Raw genomic sequence first — 14,034 nt, forward strand, 5'->3', positions numbered from 1 at the left:
TCCTAGGGTCACTGTTTGGAAATATATTACATTAGCTAATGCTGTGATGGGTGGGGTTGGAGGTGGGTAATAAATGCACATCTTTGAATCTGTGAAGGGCCAAGAAAGCCTGGGTGACATTGCAGGCAGGTCCAGAGAGGAGGGGCACTAATTTTGTCATTTATTTGAATTCTTATCACTTGTGTCTTTTTAAGAAACCTATATGTTAATATACCATATGTGTGTGTGTGAGATTTGATTTTTACAGAAGCATTATAGCTGTTGTGTGGATGAAAACATAAAGGGACTTTAAACCAATTCCTCCTCTGAGATAATTTGATAAATGTTTAAAGGCTGTTTGGCATTTGGATTTCTATGGAATCCAAGCATTGGTACTTAAGTGCTTTTGACAAGTGAATGGTCCTTCCGTTTTCATAGAGAACACCTCATTTTTCTATTTCAAATTACATTTTTACTCCTTCCCCAGGCAACAGAAACAGATACTAAAATCAGAGTGTGCACCCGGGCCTACCATCTCCTTTTGAAAAAACTGGGCTTCAATCCAAATGACATCATCTTTGACCCTAATATCCTCACCATTGGTACTGGGATGGAAGAACATAACTTGTATGCTGTTAATTTTATCAATGCAACAAAAGTCATTAAAGTAAGTATGAACATTTTTCTCCTTTCTATCCAAGACATTGCTTAGATTTATCATATGGCTTCAGTGAATAGCTTGAGCTCACATATATATATTTATTGGCAAGGAATATTGACATTCTTATTCTTGTAGCAAATTGGCTTTCTGAAATTTAGGAGCTTTTTAAATTTTTTTCTATGTTATTTTATATTGTGATGTAAAACACACACACACTGCGGGATATATAAAAGATACAGAGTTTGATAAATGATTATGAGGCATATAGTAGCTTCCACCTGGGACCTGAAACAGGAAATGGAAAGTGCCCCGTGTCTCTTCCTTTCTGATTACACCTCATTCTGAGTTTTATGGTACTACTTGCTGCTCTTCTGTATGATTTTAACACTTCTATATACATAGTCAATCCAAATTATCCTGGGTTTTTTATTTGCAAATTCACCTACTCACTAAAATTTTTTTGTGGGCTTCCCTGGTGGCTCAGTGGTAAAGAATCTGCCTGCCAATGCAGGAGACACAGGTTCGATCACTGATCCGGAAGAAGTTCCCACATGCTGGTGAGCAGCGAAGCTGGTGCGCCACAGCTATTGATCCTATGGTCTGGAGCCCGGGAGCTACAACTACTAAGCCCATGTACTGCATCTCCTGAAGCCTGTGCACCCTAGAGCCCGTGCTCAGCGACAAGACAAGCCACCACGATGAGAAGCTCATGCATTGCAATGAAGAGTAGCCTCCGCTCGCAGCAACTAGAGAAAGCCTGAGCAGCAATAGATATCCAGCACAGCCAGAAATTTAATAAATTATTAAAAAAAAGAAAATATTTGTGACTCCAAAATCAATACTGACGGTTCTTCTGCAGTCGTTCGTGGGCACGCACACTTGCAGAGTGGTGAAAACTCTTGAGTGCCTGACCGCTGTGATCCAGATGAGTCAACAGAGGCAATGCCCTGCATTCCTGGGTTCAGCCCTCATTCTGTAAACAAGCACCCTTTTCATGGCCTGTTTAGTGCAACATTTTTCACATTTTTGAGCTTTTTTTTTTTTTTTTGCTGATTGATTTCTGTATTTGAATGGCCCCTGCACACTGTGCTGAAGGCTGCCCTGTGTTCCTGCACAAAGGCTGTGATGTGCTTCATGGAGAAAATGTTTGTTAGATGGACTTTGTTTAGACATGAATTGTCATGCTGTGGGCTGTGAGCTTAACATTAGGGAATCAACAGTATATATTAAACAAGATATCTGTAAATGGAAACATAGGAAACAGGGTTATATGTTGATCAGTGATGACAGTTTTGCGACCAGAGTTTCACAGACCTAACCCTGCACTTCCTGTGGGAGCAGTGGTTTTCAGCATGCCCCAGTTCAGTGTTTGCAGTGACTCATGGAAAGTAAGTAGTGAGAATTCACTGTAGAAATAGTATAGTTAGTTTTGCATATTTTTGAACTTCATGTTAATATAAACAGAATCTTAAGATTCTTATGCCTTTTTCCTTACCCAGTCTCACTTTAAAGATCCACCTGTGTTGTAGTTGTGCTTTGTTCAATTTTACTAATGTATAATATTCCATCATTTACCTTTTCCATAATTAACTGTTCTGTAGTTGACATATGCTTGGTTTGTTTCCAGTTTGGGTAAGTTATGAACAAAACTGTGTGTATACATCTCTTGTATGTATCTCTTCATGAGGTTCCCTATAGCATATACCCAGAAGCGGAAGGGTTGGGTCCAGTAGTAGATAAAGGCAGCTGTCTCTCCCAAAATGCTTGAACTAGTCTGTACCCTATCTAACAGGAAGTAAGAGTTCCTGTTTTACATGCAAACTAATGCTTCATATGTCATAAGGGGTGGTGGGGACCTCAGTTTCCTTTTGTCCTTTTAAAATTAGTCAGGTTTCTAGTGAACTAGGGAGATTGTTCCTTTAGGCTATAGAAGCCTTCTAGTAGCTCATGAATAACCAACTTCTGTTTGTCCTCTCTGGTTTTCCTTCTGTTATCTGTCACTGTTTCTTTCTTTTTCTGTTATTTATCCAACAGATGTGTGTGTGTGTGTATATATACACACACATATATATTTAGCTGGACCATGTGGGATCTTAGTTCCCCAACCAGGGATTGAACCCCTGCCTCCTGCAGTGGAAGCTCAGAGTTTTAACCACTGGACCGCCAGGGAAGTCCCTATTCAGCAAATACTTTATGTCACACTCACCATGTATTGTAGCCATATCATGGTCACTGTAGAAATACACAGAGATAAAGCAGAAATTTTTCTTTTCCCTTAGGGAGATTATAGTAGGAAAAACAATGAAGCATTGCTTTCGTGTCTCCCTGATATCTAAGTTGTAATCTGTGTCTAGGTACAAGAAGTTCGGATTTACTTTGGACTTTAATATAATTTTTTTTACTTTCCATTCTTATTTTAAAAAGCTTAAGGAACACGATTGCTGCTTTTGGCAAACTAGGGAAATCTTTTCATGTGTTAAAATTTTTTCCAGGAAACGCTGCCTGGAGCCAAAGTAAGCGGTGGTCTTTCCAACTTGTCCTTCTCCTTCCGAGGAATGGAAGCCATTCGAGAGGCAATGCATGGGGTTTTCCTGTACCATGCGATCAAGGTATAGTGGAACACCTGTTTGCCTTGGTCACCAGCCTTTACTTAGGGCAAGTGTTTGCAGACTTTGGCCCACAAACTAACCTGGTCTGCTGCCATTTTCTGTGAATAAAACTTTGTTAGAACAGAGCCACACGCTCTCACTTGTATTCTGTCTATGACGGCCTTTATGCTATAGCAGCAGAGTTGAGTGGTTGTGACAGAGGCTGTGGCCTACGGTATTTTTTATCTGGTCCTTCACAGAAAGAGTCACTGATCCCTGGTTTAGAGTACCACTGGAAATCCTTATTTTTGTTTTTATTGCCCTTAGTTTGGTATGGACATGGGAATAGTGAATGCTGGAAACCTTCCTGTGTATGATGACATCCACAAGGAGCTTCTCCAGCTCTGTGAGGACCTCATCTGGAACAGAGACCCTGAGGCCACTGAGAAGCTCTTACACTACGCCCAGGTAGGGAGAGAGGTTCTGACGGATGGCTTTTCCTTTTTTTCTTTGAATCTGTCTTAAATGTGCAGTTACTAGTATTTCATTGTAGAATGGAAGAAAGGATAGCACCATGTCTTTGGATCACTGAAGGTTTCTACAGAGAGTTCCAGAGAAGGTATTTTCATTAGGGCGAGGAAGGAGAAACAGGCCTTAAATATCTGCTTCAGTACTCTTAATTTGTATTTCTGTAAGTTTATTTTGAAATGTAAAATTTATTTTTCTCAGACCAAAGTAACACATATTAATTTTTAAAAATTTATAAAATAAGGGTAAGCAAAAGAAGAAATAGAAATTATTCATAATCCTACTACCCATCATTAACCACTGTTGAGGTTTTATTATAGCCTTCTATTCATGGTGTTCGTTTTATTTTTCTGAAACAAAAAGTGCTAATAAGTATGTTCATGCATATGCACATGCACACACACACTCATGTACATTTTTATAAAAATCTAACTTTTCTTGATGCTTTTTTGGTAACCTGTTTGTTTAGTAGTATACTGGGAGCATCTTTTAATTTTATTAGATACTTTTCTATCTCATGCTGCTGCTGCTAAGTCACTTCAGTCATGTCCAACTCTGTGTGAGCCCATAGACGGCAGCCCACAAGGTTCTGCCGTCCCTGGGATTCTCCAGGCAAGAACACTGGAGTGGGTTGCCATTTCCTTCTCCAGTGCATGAAAGTGAAAAGTGAAAGTGAAGTCGCTCAGTCGTGTCTGACTTGTAGTGACCCCATGGACTGCAGCCCACCAGGCTCCTCCATCCATGGGATTTTCCAGGCAAGAGTACTGGAGTGGGGTGCCACATCTCATGCTGCTGCTGCTGCTGCTATGTCGCTTCAGTTGTGTCCAACTCTGTGCAGCCCCAGAGATGGCAGCCCACCAGGCTCCCCCGTCCCTGGGATTCTCCAGGCAAGAACACTGGAGTGGGTTGCCATTTCCTTCTCCAATGCATGAAAGTGAAAAGTGAAAGTGAAGTCGCTCAGTCATGTCTGACTCCTAGCGACCCCATGGACTGCAGCCTACCAGGCTTCTCCGTCCATGGGATTTGCCAGGCAAGAGTACTGGAGTCGGGTACCATTGCCTTCTCCGATATCTCATGCTACGAATTGACTATTTTGGATTTTCTTGTGTGACCATGTGATTACCTGGTACCCATTTTTATATCTTTACATTTTTATATATACCTGTTTATGTTAGGATCTAGTCCAAATCTACAGTTCAAAGCTTGAGGTCTGCACACTTTTGATCTATAGATGTAAGAATAATTATAGTTAATCCAAAATAAGTTTCTTGTTTCCATTTATTGTGTATTGGGCAGTCATAGGTATATTATATTGTTCATGGGGTTCTCAAGGCAGGAATACTGAAGTGGTTTGCCATTCCCTTCTCCAGTGGACCACATTCTGTCAGACCAAGGCAGTGCCAAAGAATGCTCAGACTACCGCACAATTGCACTCATCTCACACGCTAGCAAAGTAATGCTCAAAATTCTCCAAGCCAGGCTTCAGCAGTATGTGAACTGTGAACTTCCAGATGTTCAAGCTGGTTTTAGAAAAGGCAGAGGAACCAGAGATCAAATTGCCAACATCCGCTGGATCATGGAAATAGCAACAGAGTTCCAGAAAAACATCTATTTCTGCTTTATTGACTATGCCAAAGCCTTTGACTGTGTGGATCACAATAAACTGTGGAAAATTCTGAAAGAGATGGGAGTACCAGACCGCCTGACCTGCCTCTTGAGAAATCTGTATGCAGGTCAGGAAGCAACAGTTAGAACTGGACATGGAACAACAGACTGGTTCCAAATAGGAAAAGGAGTATGTCAAGGCTGTATCTTGTCACACTGCTTATTTAACTTCTATGCAGAGTACATCATGAGAAATGCTGGACTGGAAGAAGCACAAGCTGGAATCAAGATTGCTGGGAGAAATATCAATAACCTCAGATATGCAGATGGCACCACCCTTATGGCAGAAAGTTAAGAGGAACTCAAAAGCCTCTTGATGAAAGTGAAAGAGGAGAGTGAAAAAGTTGGCTTAAAGCTCATCATTCAGAAAACAAAGATCATGGCATCTTGTCCCATCACTTCATGGGAAATAGATGGGGAAACAGTGGAAACAGTGTCAGACTTTATTTTTTTGGGCTCCAAAACCACTGCAGATGGTGACTGCAGCCATGAAATTAAAAGACGCTTACTCCTTGGAAGGAAAGTTATGACCAACCTAGACAGCATATTGAAAAGCAGAGGTATTACTTTGCCAACAAAGGTCCGTCTAGTCAAGGCTATGGTTTTTCCAGTGGTCATGTATGGATGTGAGAGTTGGACTGTGAAGAAAGCTGAGCGCCGAAGAATTGATGCTTTTGAACTGTGGTGTTGGAGAAGACTCTTGAGAGTCCCTTGGACTGCAAGGAGATCCAACCAGTCCATCCTAAAGGAGATCAGCCCTGGGATTTCTTTGGAAGGACTGATGCTGAGGCTGAAACTCCAATACTATGGCCACCTCATGTGAAGTGTTGACTCATTGGAAAAGACTCTAATGCTGGGAAGGATTGGGGGCACGAGGAGAAGGGGACAACAGAGGATGAGATGGCTGGATGGCATCACCGACTCAACGAACATGAATTTGAGTGAACTCCGGGAGTTGGTGATGGACAAGGAGGCCTGGCCTGCTGCAACTCATGGGGTCGCAAAGAGTTGGACACAACTGAGCGACTGAACTGAACTAAGGTATATTAAGTATCTATCATGGGTGTTGCTTTGTAGAATTCAGTTTAAGGAAAGATGAAATCTTTTTTTCAAGAAAACTTACTTTATAATTTATTTCAGAAAGCAATGGCAAAGGAAGAAATTTTTCTCACAGAGCATACCAGGAAAGTGGCAGAATGCCTTTGTGTATGTTACCACCTGGTTTAATGTTCTCTAGGTTAAAATATGAATTTAACTTTGGCAGAACGTCTGACTTTTCCTCTTCCTTTGAAGAGTACTAAAATGTTCTGGAAAAGGGATAGGACAGCTTAGGGTTAATTGCGTCCTTGATTTGTCCATGTCACAGATGGCAAGATTTTGATTTCTGAAACTGCCTATGTTAGCCTTAGGTTCACTCAACAAAGATGAGTTCAGACTCAGTGCCAGTGAGCATATGACCTCCTCTCAATTCCTTAGGACATTTATAATTTCTTAGATGGACGCAGGACAGAATGTCCTGGATCTTGACTGTTGCAAATATAAACAAGTTCTTCTTCTCAGTTCATTACATAAGAAACAGTGGCTAGATTTCCTTCCCTATTTCCATGATTATGTCTACTCAGATAGACAAAGTGCTGAGCCATTTGTTTGGACACCAGAATACAAGTATGAAACAATATCCAGCTTTTTTTCTTAGCCTGCCTTCCACTTGGCAGGAGATTGTTCATTAATTGCCAACTAAGACAGGGTTCTGCTGAAGACCAGAGGGGCATTGTAGCTTCTACTCAAGCATTCTTAGTTAACCCATAAAGTGATGTGCTTTCTTATCTTCTCCACTGTCCAGATGAGACAGCTCTCACTTAGGAAAGAGGGCTCCTTATTTGTGAGACTATTCTCATTTAAGATTTTGTTGGTTTTGTATTTTATAGCAGTCATTCTTTTCGGTCTACATTCACTTCCAGTACTTGTTTACAAGTTTTTGTTTCTTTATATCTTGCTGAACTGCCAAGAGGTTTTGCTCCTAAGGGACAGCTGAAGAGTAAGAGGGGAAATCTTAATAGCAATTTCAAGGCTTCATCAATCCATCATAAAAAAATTGCCTCCCTGTTTATGTAACCACAGGACTTATTACAAGCCACTGACCCCGTCTGTCAAGTAGGTTAACTATCTGCTTTCAAGGTGACTTCTGTTGCTGTTAAGGAATTAATAACAAAACAAGTATGCTTTCATCACTGCCAGGAGTCGCCAGCTCTTTAACCATTCCTCAGGGTACACCGATTGCAAACAGCATGAAAAGCAGGAATATTGTGAGGCAGATAAGGGTTGAATTTTTTTCTTCATGAGAGAATGATTATCTCTTTTCATTGTCAAATAATAAGGTCTACACTCAAGTTTCATCTGATAGATTATTCAATGTTCTTGTTGAAAAGGGTAGGAAGAGTCTTATCTCTGACCTTCCTAATCTAATGGGCTTTATTGAAAAATAATAGCCTCGGTACGGTGCAGGCTGACCTGTGCTGACTAAATTATCTTGGGTAAGAAGTTCCAGGTAACATGAGACCATTATCTCACGTGGAGTTTGTTCATTGGGCAGTACTGTTTGGGTGTTAACAGGGACAATCTCTGGATGTGATGGCTCTTGCATGGCCTTGGATTGTGAGAATACACATGTCCCCAACTTATGATGATATGCAGGCAGTAAGCATTCAGGAGAAACTGTACTTTGAATTTTGACCTTTCCCTGGGTAGGCGACATGCAGTACCATCCTCTCTTGTGATGCTGGACAAAGGCAGCAGATCGCAGCTTCTGTTCAGCCTGCCATCTCAGGGGAAAACAACCACTGGCAACCACTCTGGACCCACACCGCCATTCTGTTTTTCACTCTTGGGACAGTATTCAATAAATTACATGAGATAGTCAACATTTTATTATTTTAAAAAAAAGCTTAGTGTTAGATGATTTTGCTGAAATAATAGGCTAATGTCAGTGTTCTGAGCACATGCAAGGTTAAGTGAAAGTGAAGTCACTCAGTCGTGTCCGACTCTTTGCAACCCCATGGACTGTAGCCCACCAGGCTCCTCCGTCCATGGGATTCTCCAGGCAAGAATATTGGAGTGGGTTGCCATTTCCTTCTCCAAGGGACCTTCCCAACCCAGGGATCGAACCCAGGTCTCCCGCATTGCAGGCAGATGCTTTAACCTCTAAGCCGCAAGGGAAGCCCACCTACATGCAAGGTAGGTGAGGGGCTAAGCTATGATGTTTGGAGGGTTACGTAAGTAAGTGCATTTTCAGCTTAGAATCTTCAGCAGATGATAGGTTCATCAGATGTAAGTATTCATGATGCTTTTCTAGAAAAAAGGTCTCTGTTCCTTATCTGGCCTTGGTTTTCTTGTTGCCAGTGGGTGCTCACACTCCCCTTTGGTTTTCGCTTGAGCAGTTTCCTCCCTTGGTGCTGGTTCAGTTTGATATCAGAAATAAAATACATGTCCTCATAAGGCACCTTACTAATGGGGAGCTACTCTTGAGCAGTAGAAGCAGATGAAGGGGTAGCCAGTTGAGCGGTTGAGCAGCCACCGTGCTTGGAAGCTTTCTCCATGTGTCTAGTGTCTGGGCTGCTCAGTGTGTGAGGCCGCGACAACTTATGTTTGGATCATGGAGAGCGTCCTACCGAATAACTAGTTGGAAAGCAGATGGACCCAGTGTGCCGGGTCATGCTTCTGAAATAGCTGCTCTGAAATGGTACCATTTAGAATATTGATTTTCTGAAGCATGTTTATCATTTATCAGGTGTGATAATGAAACTCTGTACACGGTGAGAAATCCTCACGGGCCACACACTGCATCCTCGCTTCCTACTGTTCACAATTACACAGCATTGCCCCCTCCCTGCCCCTTCCATGTGGCACACTGCTGTTTTTCTGTGAACACACTTGACCTTTTTTCCAAGAGTATTTGGAACACTCTGCCCTGTTTTTACTCATCAGACTCCATCCCACAGGCAGGAATTGCCTGATTGTGTGGTTGACAGGACAAGTGATGTTTACATATGTCAAGTGATGAGAATGTGAGCTTTAGAAGGACTCTTTTTTTTGCGGGGGGAGGGGGGAGGTGTCACACTGCTCTAGTTTTGTATTTTCTCTTAAATAAATGTCAGAGTATATAATCTATGGATTTTATCATTTTTAGATCTAAAAATTGAGATATGATCAACATATATTAGTGTTAGATATATAGCTTAATGATTTGATATCAGTATATATTATGGAATGCTCATCACAGTAAGTCTGGTTAACATCCATCACCACATTTGTTTCTGTTTTTAGATTCCAAGTATAAGTGAGATCATATGGTATTTGCCTTTCTGTTTGACTTATTTCACTTAGCATATTGCCCTCAAGTTCTACCCATGCTGTTTCAAATGGCAGGATTTCCTCTTTTTATGGCAGAATAATATTCCATTATATATATGGTATATCACACTTTTTTTATCCATTCATTCACTGATGAACACATAGACTGTTTCTGTCTTTTTCTATTATAAATAATGCTGAAAAAATACATTTTTAAAAATTAATTTATTAATTTTTTTACTTTACAATATTGTATTGGTTTTGCCATACATCAACATGCATCCGCCATGGGTGTACACATGTTCCCCATCCTGAACCCCCCTCCCACCTCCCTCCCCATACCATCCCTCTGGGTCATCCCAGTGCACCAGCCCCAAGCTTCCTGTATCCTGCATCGAACCTGGACTGGCGATTCATTTCTTATATGATATCGTACATGTTTTAATGCCATTCTCCCAAATCATCCCCACCCCCCACAAAGTCCAAAAGACTGTTCTATACATCTGTGTCTCTTTTGCTGTCTCACATACAGGGTTGTCGTTACCATCTTTCTAAATTCCATATATATGCGTTAGTATACTGTATTGGTGTTTTTCTTTCTGGCTTACTTCACTCTGTATAATAAGCTCCAGTTTCATCCATCTCATTAGAACTGATTCAAAGGTATTCTTTTTAATGGCTGCATAATACTCCGTTGTGTATATGTACCACAGCTTTCTTATCCATTCATCTGCTGATGGACATCTAGGTTGCTTCCATGTCCTGGCTATTATAAACAGTGCTGCGATGAACATTGGGGTACACATGTCTCTTTCCCTTCTGGTTTCCTCAGTGTGTATGCCCAGCAGTGGGATTGCTGGATCATAAGGCAGTTCTATTTCCAGTTTTTTAAGGAATGTCCACACTGTTCTCCATAGTGGCTGTACTAGTTTGCATTCCCACCAACAGTGTAAGAGAGTTCCCTTTTCTCCACACCCTCTCCAACATTTATTGCTTGTAGACTTTTGGATTGCAGCCATTCTGACCGGCATGAAATGGTACCTCATTGTGGTTTTGATTTGCATTTCTCTGATAATGAGTGATGTTGAGCATCTTTTCATATGTTTGTTAGCCATCTGTATGTCTTCTTTGGAGAAATGTCTATTTAGTTCTTTGGCCTATTTTTTTGATTGGGTCATTTATTTTTCTGGAATTGAGCTGCAGGAGTTGCTTGTATATTTTTGAGATTAGTTGTTTGTCAGTTGCTTCATTTGCTATTATTTTCTCCCATTCTGAAGGCTGTCTTTTCACCTTGCTTATAGTTTCTTTTGTTGTGCAGAAGTTTTTAATTTTAATTAGATCCCATTTGTTTATTTTTGCTTTTATTTCCAATATTCTGGGAGGTGGGTCATAGAGGATCCTGTTGTGATGTATGTCGGAGAGTGTTTTGCCTATGTTCTCCTCTAGGAGTTTTATAGTTTCTGGTCTTATGTTTAGATCTTTAATCCATTTTGAGTTTATTTTTGTGTATGGTGTTAGAAAGTGTTATAGTTTCATTCTTTTACAAGTGGTTGACCAGTTTTCCCAGCACCACTTGTTAAAGAGATTGTCTTTTCTCCACTGTATATTCTTGCCTCCTTTGTCGAAGATAAGGTGACCATAGGTATGTGGAATTATCTCTGGGCTTTCCATTTTGTTCCATTGATATATATTTCTGTCTTTGTGCCAGTACCATACTGTCTTGATGACTGTGGCTTTGTAGTAGAGCCTGAAGTCAGGCAGGTTGATTCCTCCAGTTCCATTCTTCTTTCTCAAGATTGCTTTACATTTTTTAATTGCCATCTTCTTTAAGGTTTTTTTTGTCATATGAGAGCAGCATTAGTCTCTTGGCATGTGAGAGTGCCCTGTGTGATCAGTTACCACCCCAGCTCTCAGTCCTGGAGCTCCTCCCAGTCCTCCTTCTTCCATGCTGTCCATTAATACTTTTATGTTTGTCCTTTCCTTCTCTTCCTGTTCCTACCACTGTAGTTCAGGCTTTCATCATGAAGTACTAAAACATTCTCCCCTTTCTAGGGTTCTCTTAAAAATACTACTTTGGTGGGAATTCCCTGGTGGTCCAGTGGTTAGGACTTGGCACTTTCAGTGCAAAGGGCCCAGGTTCAATCCCTGGTTGGGGAACTAAGATCCCACAAGCCGTGTGTCTCACTTCCTCGGTGAAAAAATACTACTTGGAATGTTACTCTGAAGCTTCAGAATTCTTGTCATTCCCCCACCTCCACCCTTGCCACAGTTGCCTGGAAGGTTAAATCCAAACCCCATAGTGTGGATTCCTAGCACTCTTTGGCTTGGCCTCTACTATCCTGCACAATCATTGCTCTGGGAAATCGGTTCTCATTCAGCTTTCAATCATTCAGCTAATATTTACCCATGTTTTGTTTTCTGCTTTGTCCTTTCTGAACTTAGAGGATCTAGCTGATAAGAGAGGCATGCCCCTGTAGAGCCTGCGGTGCAGTGAGACGTGCACAAGTACGTAGGGGCAGTTGTCATCCAGTGTGGTGGGGAGATGCTGTGATAAGGCGTGCACAGGATGCTGTAGGCTGCTTAGGAGGGCCACTGAACCGAACCCAAAGGTAGAGGTGGTCAGGAAAAGCCTCCCAGAGTGATGGGTTAGGGGGAACCTGAGAGCTCAACAGGAGTTAGCCAGGCTAAAGTTTGGGGTTGGGGTACAGTACTGGTATTCTCTGCCAGAGGAGGAGTGTCTATGTCTAGCTGTGGCCTGGTATTCTGGTAGGTGCTAAAGAAAAGATTGTCAGATGAGTGGATGTAAAGGGCCAAGGATGAGAGATGATGGAGAACATAAGGAATTGAGATGTTCAAGATAGGCTGAGTTCTTCAGGAATGGCAGAAGATGAAGCTGGGAGACAACTGGTTCAGACATTGTCCAGCATGAAAAGGAATCAATACAACATTTGGAGAGCAATATGGAGAAGGCAATGGCAACCCACTCCAGTACTCTTGCCTGGAAAATCCCATGGACAGAGGAGCCTGGTAGGCTGCAGTCCATGGGGTCGCTAGGAGTCAGACACGACTGAGTGACTTCACTTTTACTTTTCACTTTCATGTATTGGAGAAGGAAATGGCAACCCACTCCAGTGTTCTTGCCTGGAGAATCCCAGGGATGGGTGAGCCTGGGGGCTGCCGTCTCTGGGGTTGCACAGAGTCGGACACGACTGAAGCGACTTAGCAGCAGCAGCAGGAAGTTTACAGTGAATCTTCCCATGGGGGCAGTTTGATCAGGTTTGCATTTTGGAAAGGCCCCTCTGGTTACAGTGTGGAAGACGCATTGGGGGCCAGGGTGATCCTGGGCTGTGGAGACCGGTTAGATGCTTGAACTATGAAATTGGAAGCAGAGTAGAGCAAAATATTGAGGCGGTGTAATTATTAGGGCTAGGTAACAATTGAATGCGAAGACTGGATGGAGAGTCAAGAGTGATACTTAGATTTCAGATTTGGGCAACGAGTGACATCAGTTGAGATGGAAGAAACAGATATGCAATTCACCTTCCATCCCAGGATCATCACGATTTTGTCCCTTTGCTGAATCTGTCAGCTTCTTCAAACTCTCTTCACCACTCCAGTTTGTGATGATCACTCTGTCCTCAAAATTCCTAGCCTTGTCTGTGTCATCTTCTCATTCAGCACTTGGCACAGGCTTTCTCTTGTAGCTTACCTTTCTCCGTGTATTTCCATCTACCTTGCTGCTGCTAAGTCGCTTCAGTCATGTCTGACTTTGTGCGACCCCATAGACGGCAGCCCACCGGGCTCCCCCGTCCCTGGGATTCTCCAGGCAAGAACACTGGAGCGGGTTGCCATTTCCTTCTCCAATGCATGAAAGTGAAAAGTGAAAGTGAAGTTGCTCAATTGTGCCCGACTCTTACTGACCCCATGGACTGCAGCCTTCCAGGCTCCTCCATCCATGAGATTTTCCAGACAAGAGTACTGGAGTGGGTTGCCATTGCCTTCTCCGTCATCTTCTCATTCAGCACTTGGCACAGGCTTTCTCTTGTAGCCTACCTTTCTCTGTGTATTTCCATCTACCTTATGATATGGCAAAGTCCTTGAGAGCACGGTCTATGTCTTGTACCTCACAGTGTGCCCACCTCTAAGACAATTTCTGACTTGCCTTTGTTACAGACTCTTCACATATCTGGGTAGTGATGGTGCTATGTGAGAACTTTAAAAGCTCATCAGATATCAGCTTTAGCTTTTCTTACTGTCCTGGAA

The 14,034-nt window shown here is 42.0% G+C and overlaps 1 protein-coding gene and 1 non-coding gene across 5 annotated transcripts in view; both read left to right on the forward strand.

Annotated features, from left to right (window-relative positions):
* The window catches only part of MTR (5-methyltetrahydrofolate-homocysteine methyltransferase), a 123,354-nt gene that overhangs the window by 64,171 nt on the left and 45,149 nt on the right, over positions 1-14,034 (forward strand). For all 4 annotated transcript variants that reach the window (XM_055588981.1, XM_055589000.1, XM_055588989.1 and 1 more), the window contains 3 exons: positions 467-646; positions 3,133-3,249; positions 3,556-3,696. In XM_055588981.1, coding sequence (XP_055444956.1) covers positions 467-646; positions 3,133-3,249; positions 3,556-3,696 — 438 coding nt within the window. The remainder of the gene's footprint in view (positions 1-466; positions 647-3,132; positions 3,250-3,555; positions 3,697-14,034) is intronic.
* On the forward strand, positions 11,856-11,928 carry TRNAE-UUC (transfer RNA glutamic acid (anticodon UUC)). The gene has a single exon. It is a non-coding gene; the product is annotated as a tRNA-Glu (tRNA).

Source organism: Bubalus kerabau, chromosome 1, assembly GCF_029407905.1.
Source record: "Bubalus kerabau isolate K-KA32 ecotype Philippines breed swamp buffalo chromosome 1, PCC_UOA_SB_1v2, whole genome shotgun sequence".
NCBI classification, from domain to species: Eukaryota; Metazoa; Chordata; class Mammalia; order Artiodactyla; family Bovidae; genus Bubalus; species Bubalus kerabau.